Source organism: Meleagris gallopavo, chromosome 10, assembly GCF_000146605.3.
Source record: "Meleagris gallopavo isolate NT-WF06-2002-E0010 breed Aviagen turkey brand Nicholas breeding stock chromosome 10, Turkey_5.1, whole genome shotgun sequence".
Classification (NCBI taxonomy): Eukaryota; Metazoa; Chordata; class Aves; order Galliformes; family Phasianidae; genus Meleagris; species Meleagris gallopavo.
The window spans coordinates 18691908-18699295 of NC_015020.2; the positions used below are offsets into that span (position 1 = coordinate 18691908).

At 54.8% G+C, this 7388-nt stretch overlaps 1 protein-coding gene across 1 annotated transcript in view; it reads right to left on the reverse strand.

The window, feature by feature from the left end:
• Positions 1-491: 491 nt before the first annotated feature.
• Positions 492-7388, reverse strand: part of SLC35D1 (solute carrier family 35 member D1) — a 7931-nt gene continuing 1034 nt past the window's right edge. The window contains exons 2-11 of the mRNA XM_010716272.3: positions 7337-7386; positions 7167-7234; positions 6991-7062; positions 6462-6530; positions 5936-6038; positions 5459-5551; positions 3551-3618; positions 3223-3301; positions 2354-2436; positions 492-1904 (exon numbers count right to left, since the gene is read on the reverse strand). Coding sequence (XP_010714574.1) covers positions 1796-1904; positions 2354-2436; positions 3223-3301; positions 3551-3618; positions 5459-5551; positions 5936-6038; positions 6462-6530; positions 6991-7062; positions 7167-7234; positions 7337-7386 — 794 coding nt within the window. The 3' untranslated portion in view covers positions 492-1795. The remainder of the gene's footprint in view (positions 1905-2353; positions 2437-3222; positions 3302-3550; positions 3619-5458; positions 5552-5935; positions 6039-6461; positions 6531-6990; positions 7063-7166; positions 7235-7336; positions 7387-7388) is intronic.

The following is a 7388-nucleotide window of genomic DNA, read 5'->3' on the forward strand; positions in this document are numbered from 1 at the left end:
GCACGCTGGGACATGACTTACCACGGAATCACAGAACGGCCTGGGTTGCAAAGGCCCACAGTGCTCATCAGTTCCAACCCCCTGCTGTGTGCAGGTCACCAACCAGCAGCCCAGGCTGCCCAGAGCCACATCCAGCCTGGCCTTGAATGCCTGCAGGGATGGAGCATCCACAGCCTCCTTGGGCAACCTGTTCCAGTGCCTCACCACCCTCTGGCTGAAAAACTTCCTCCTCATATCCAACCTAAACCTCCCATCTCAGTTTAAAACCATTCCCCCTTGTCCTATTACTATCCCTCCTCATTAACAGCCACTCCCCTCCTGTTTATCCACTCCCTTCAAGTATTGGAAAGCCACAATGAGGTCCACCTGGAGCCTTCACTTCTCCAAGCTAAACAAGCCCAGTTCTCTCACCCTTTCTCCCCCCTCCTGCTGGGGATAAGCCTGCAGAGCCCACAAAGCACACAGCCCACAAAGCACACACGAGGCAGGAGGACGTTCATTGCTTTATTGGAAGCCAGTACAAAAATACTGAGGCACATGAAATCCTTTTATTTTTCCCCCTATTGTTACTGACCTACACAGCCTGCCCTACATTCAAATAAGGTCACCTTTTAATCACTAAATTGGTCATTTTGTAAATAGATTCTGTATAGAAAAACATTTTAGTAGATTAATAGCATAGAAAATACTGCAGTAGGAACTCTGCTTTCCCAGTGTATGCAATTCCATCCCGACCTGGCACCCAAGTGTGCACATTTACAAACAAAATAAGCTTTTAAAAAATATTTCAACTGTTTGGACAAGAAATCTAACCAGTAGATTCGACAATAAACAAGAAAAGCTCTCACCAGAACAGACATCCTGACTGCAAATGCCTCAGCACAGCAACATTACAAATGCAGGTGGAGGACAGGGACTTGCAGGGACTGAGGATCTGTCCCAGTGCTCAGCTCTGCCCAGAGCTGCATCCTCTTCACCCTCCGGAGAGCAAAGCTCTGCAGCTGCTGCAAAGCCTGAGCCTTCATCCATGGCAGGACTCTGCTCTGGAAGCTGCTGTTATCCTGTCCCAGCCAGGGGACAGCAGGGCAGCACATGTGCCAGCAGCACAGCCAGGTTTTGTGCAGCTGCTCACGACGCCAGCCCCAGAGAGGAGGTCCTGTGAAGCACATGGCTGCTTTAACAGCCAGCACGTCTCTTCCAGGAACAAAGCAAGGTGTACAAAAACCTCACGTGGTTCTACTAAATTCTTCTCTTCCAAAATTGTAGAGAATTTTTGTTAAAAAAAAAAACACAACAAAAGACAGTCAAAGGAGAGACCTAGAAAGAAGTGCTATGTAAGACAATTTGAGAAGTCAGTCCCCGCTGCTCAGTGCATTAAAACCCTGTCTGTTAAAGCAAAGACAACAGCCTGCAGCAGCACGTGGTGACAGCACTGGGGGCACCAACCTCTGCCCCACGAGGACAGCCTGCAGGACTGGCACAGCCACCACCTCCGTGCTGTACAACTTCCAGGTGCCCCGGGGTCCTCTGCAGTTCAATCCCTCGCACCACCGGCACGAGCCAAGCCTCGGTGTCATTTAGCAGCCAGGAATCCCTCACAGTCAATCAGACTTAATCAGATTAATGCTTACATGTGCAGTCATTCACCTTTCCCGTAATTTTTTTGAAGGCAGCAATCTGGATTGTGCAAATCAAAGAGCATCACCATCACTAGGCAGCAGACACCCCAACTCCTCTCTGTGCTCTGCCAGCGCTGGGCTCAGCAGAGCGTGCATTCAGCAGCTCAAATCCGTGCTCACACGGAGCTTTTGCCCTTAATATCCATCTTGCTGCCCGCCTCGGCCTGCTTGCTGAGCTGCTCCTCTGTGAAGGTGATGTAGGAATACACCAGGCTTCCTGCAATACTGCAAAACAGCCAGAACATGTGTCGGGGGGGGGTTTCTTTAACACAACCCCAAGTGCACTCCTGAGCTGCTGCAGGGCGTGCTTCCTCACCCTGCTGCAGGACAGGAGGCAAAGGGGCTGCTCCCCAGTACAGAAACACTCCAGGGCAGAAAGACTTTTCCAAAAGCTGCACCAAGCTGTTCCTCCTGCCCAGCGCAGCCCAGAAAGACACACTCTAAAGAATCATGGAATAGTTTGGGTTGGAAGGGACCTTTAAGATCATTTAGTTCCAACCCCCTGCTATAGGCTCACAGCTCCATCCAGCCTGGCCTTGAACACCTCCAGGGATGGGGCATCCACAGCCTCTCTGAGCAGCCTGTTCCATCTCACCACCCCACACAGTAAGGAATTTCTTCCTAATATCTAGTCTAAATTGACCCTTTCCAGTTTAAAATCTCCATGTCCTTACCTGATATTTAGACCAATGAAGTTCATCCATGTAAAAATATAGTCTCCTCCAAAAAACATCCCAATATAGGTTATTAAAATATTCTGCAAAGAAACAAGAATGTGAGTTTTCACATGGCAACCATGCACTGCAGTTCTTAAAGCAGTGCAGAGAAGTCTGAAATACACAAGTGCTGGTAACCCTGGACGACAGGAGGCCAATTTAGAGCCACTGGGAGACACAGCTTAATGGGGGCCTGGATTCTGATGCTGAGCAGCCCCAGGTGCCCATAGAGGTGGCAGGGCTGCAGACCCCTCAGTGCGGGGCCAGCACTGCTGGTTGGGCAGCTCACATAGGGCAGAAAACCCAGAATAACACACAGCGGCACCCATCATCTATTTCTGCAGCCAGCTTGTTCCACCACGGGACGAGGTGACCCAGAAGCTCTCAGTTACTTCTGCACTTCATTTGCCCAGGCCGAGCCAAGTCAGTGCCACGCAGCAAGAACTGTGCAAACCCACAGCTCTCCACACTGCAGCCAGCAGCACCCCGAGCACAGGGTGACCCCCGCACACCAACAGCTGCCCAGCACTCAGCTCCCAGTGCCGCTGAACATCACTCCCTTCCCCAGCACCTCTTCCCCCGGGGCTTCTCAGAACGGCAGCAGCACAGAGCAGGGAATCCCATGGGATGATACTGGAGGAAGTTCAGCCTCCCAGCCAAACACTCTCAGGGCAGCAGCCACGTGGCATTGGAAAGCACAGCGCCGCTGGGCACAGCCCCAGCACTCTGCCAGCCCACGCACCAGTGGCTGCTTAATGCGTGCGACGAGCAATAATTACTGCACTAATTACTGCAACGCTCGCCCCGAGAGCGGAACCGCCGCTTACCTTAATGCAGCCAACTATTGTAGTTGTAAGAGCAGAGTTATACTGAGTGCAAAGAACTGTGGAGTACATCAAAATAAACCTGCGGAAAGAATGGCTGCGGTCAGGATGCACTGCAGCTCAGCTCCCAGCCCTCATCCTAACCCACATCCAATCACTCCCATCCACCACAGGAACAATGTTCATCTACCCATAGGACCGGTGCTGCTGAAAGACAGCAGGATAGAGAGTCCTCTTCCCAACCCAGAATGACCCAGACCCCCAGAAGGCAGCATTGGAGGGATGGAGGTGCCCCCTCCACAGCCCCATCATTCCAGCCCCACAGCCTTACCCCATCACGCAGGACAGCGTGAACTGCACAACGAACAGCATGTCTGCCCAGCCCTGGTACTCCATTGCCTGCAAGAAATAGAGGCTCAGAACACAGCGGCAAGACAAGAGCCAAATCCCTGACATGGGCTTACAGAGCACAGCAGCCTTCATCCCATGGGATGCGAGCTCATGCAGAGAGTTAACATGAATGTTGTGGGATGCTCAGTAATGCATCATCTTCCTCCTTCACCCCAGCTGACCTGCCCAGCTCTCCCTGCAGCACTCCAAAAGCTACAAGGAACAGCAGCCTCTGCCTCAGAGGGGTCTGCAATGTACGCAACCCCACTGCTGGACCAGAGCCTGCAGCAAGGCCCAGCACCACATGGTACAGATGGGTGCCCTCCATCACTTGCTGGACACTGGGGCCAGGGGACAGCAAGCCAGCTACGGCAGCAGAGGGATTGCAGCAGCAATGGGGAGATGTGGGCATGCTGGGGGGTTGCTGGCAAGAGCCTGGTGCTGTTCAAGAAGTACAGAGCCCTCACCCAGGGAAGAGCAGCCTCAGCACCAGGATGCAGTGGGGGCACAGGGATCTGAGGCTGTAGGGTCACCTCCTTGGGGATCCCCAACCTGACCTGGGTAAGGGACTGGGCACAGTTCTGGAGGCCCAGCTTGGGGACAGAGGTGTCCCCAGGCTCAGCCACGCCAAGATTCAGAGATGGGGGCAGAAGCCTTGCCTTCACAGCAGGGCTGAAAGCAGCCCCTACAAAGCGATGGAGTGATCACGTCCCCTAAGCATTGCAGTGCCCTGTGACAGCATGCAGCGCCTTGTTCCCAGCTTGGCCCTGCTGCACTCCACCTCCTCGCATGCTCCACGGGGGCCTTGCCCACTTCGGGGGCTGCCTCTGCCCTGCAGGCTTTGTTTTTAATCCTTGTGGCTGCTGAGATTTCTTAATTAGCACCCGCAGCACAGCATAAAGCTGCTCACAGCTGTCAGCAGGCACATTTCTCCTCTCCGCAGGGCAGAAAGCCGTTACGCTGCTGCTGCTGAAGGCCTGCAGCCCATCTCCACGTGCAGCAGGAGGCTGTATGGGCACCCAGCAGCCCCGAGCACCTCCACAGCCCAGCTGCAGCGTGCATGGCTGCACGGTCCCAAACAGCGTGGCTTTGTGCATCCGGCACCAGGAGCACAGCCGGGGAAAAGAAGTTTATTCAGGGAGGGGAAAAAAAAGCAGTAAGAGGAGATTCTGTGCAGCTGAACAGAGGCTGCACAGTGCCTCTGTCCATAAAGAAGTGCTTTATCCCAAGCTACAGCTCCACTCAGTGCTCCATGCTAGCCGTTAGCTTAGTGGCTGGCACTGAGGCTCAGCCCCGTGGCAATGAGCCATTAAGCCCCCCCAGGTGGAACCAGACATTAATTAGCGCAGGAGTAACACAACAGCACGGGCATGCAGGGCTGCAGCAGAGCAAACCATGCAGGGGCAACAGCACTGCTCCAAAGCAACCCAAGGTGTGCTCTGCTGCAGCGACCAACGTTTGCAGAAACCATTTAGACTATTAACACTGAACTTCTTTGTTTTAAGTAATAGTTGGTTTCACTTATTGCTCTCACACTTCCCCATTCCTCCAGCATTGCAAAAATGCCCCAAATACAGCACATCTGTGCATTTTAAGCCAAGCAGAGCAGTTACTTTCTACCGGGCAGTTTCCCCTCTCTACCCCAAAGCGTGGCCCCAAAGCCCTCTGTGCTGCCACGTGGCACTGTGTGCAGGTTGGGGATAGGGAGCTACTCCACGGTTTCACATCTGGAGCATTTGCTGCTCTGTGCAAGAAGGCTGAGCTGCAGAGAAGTGCATTAGAACAGTAACGTGCTCCTCCAGGCAACGCTTTGTCACTACAAACTGTGCTTTTGGGGCAGGGCTCCTACCTTCTGTGCATCTCCAGTGAAGTAGGCAATAGTTAGGGTGGGAAGGATCATGAACAGTGCATTGTAGTAAAGCAGGCCGTATTTCCCCAGCTCCTGGAAATAGGAAACAGCTGTGTGTAAGCAGGCTCCAGGCAGGAACAAACCCTCATTCATGTCACTGCTGAGGGCTGGGAGCTGAATGGGGCTCCAGGAGACCAAGAATCAGAGCGCTCTGCATGAGCCAGACGCCATTCTGTGATCTGCCAGGTCTGCCTGAAGGGTTCTGTGTGAGGCAGCGTGCTGCCCATCAGCCCCTCATTCTCCCTCCCAACAGCAGAGCATCACAGTGAGGCTTCAAGGACGAACACGGCAGTTTGGGACCAGGAGAGCCAACAGCATCTGAGCAAGGGACACGGTGGCACTGGGTGGGACTGTGGGCACAGCAGAGGTGACAAGGCCACGGGCTGCCACTGAGCAGCACAAGGAGGGGCAGCCTACCTTGGAATCCAGCTTCTGCTTCACGTAGGCACCGTTTGCAGCTGTTAAGGCATCATTAATGAGGATAAAAATATATCCTTCCAGGTCGAACGCCAAGTCAGCGCTGGGGAGGGAAAACAGTGAGAGCTCCCAGCCACGCTGAGCGCAGCGCTTGGGAGATTTATTCCAGCTCCTGTCTGTCGGTGAGCTGTCAGGAAAAGTTAATCATGCAGAGAGGGACTGGAGTCTGGAAAACATTCCTTCCTCCTGCAGAGCATGTCTGGAGGGGAAAAGGTCCCCGCTCACCCTCTGTGCCGGGACACATGGACATGTGTGCCAGGAGAAGCTTGGCAGCTCCTTGCAAGGAGAAAAGAGCCCCAGCTGTCTCCTTCGTGCCGTGAATGGCTCAGAGTGCACGGATAGGACTTCACACTGCAAGGCCTCCAAATGCTGCACTTTACTGAGCGTGTGGCAGCTCTGCTGGCTGCACTGGGGCTCCGACAGGCACTGAGCAAAGTCACGACTTGTGAGGGAATGGGGAGCTCACCTGGCAGCCACGAAGGCGCCGATGATCATCGCAAACACCGTCATCTGCACGCCCCAGGAGAACTTCTTCCTAAAAGGAGAGGAAAGAGGGCACCTCGTCAGCCACAGACACGCAGAGCCCCCATAGCAGGAGGGAAAGCAGCTGGGAGCAGCGGTGATGCAATGCATGCGTTTAGGGAGCCCTGCAACCCTGCCCACAACAGCAAGGGGTCCGCGGTGGTGGTTGCTCTGGGTCTCTCCAGCCCCAGCACCTTTGGGGACGCAGCAGCAGGATGAGCACCGTGCCTTCCATCCCCCAGACTGCGTACAGCCCATGTGAAAGCTGCAAACAGGGGCAAAGTACGGGACCCCACCAGCCCTGTAGGCACACTGGGAGCAGGCAGCAGAGCTGGAAACGTGCTGCTGCCCCGTGCAACCGTGCCAGGCTCCTGCTCCCACCCACGCTCTCCTCCAGCCCAGCTCGGAGCCACGACCCCCAGCCCAGAAAACGGATCCCAACCCTCGAACCCCAGAGCCCCAAGGAAACTCACTTGAGCAGAACTCCTTCGGCAAACATGGTGAAGAGGATGGAGAACCTCCGCAGCACGGTGAACATGGGCAGGCTGCGGGGAAGGCTCAGCAGGGTGAGGTGCCCTGAACTCCTCTCCATCCCCCCCATCACCCCACGGCAGCACCCAGCCGCACCCCCAGCGCCCCACGTCCTTACTTCAACTTCTTGGTGCTGAAGAGCCCCGTGATTTGGTTCCCGAAGTACAGGAGAGGTAGAGGAAAGGTCTGGAAAAGGAACGAACAGAGCCAGCCGAGGGTCAGAGCGCTGCACCCACGTTTCCTATCGAGATAGGAGACGCAACAGCACACGGCCAGGGGTCAGCTCACCCGACGCGGGACGTGCCGGTCGAGGTCGGGGAACTTGAGGAGCCGCAGCGCT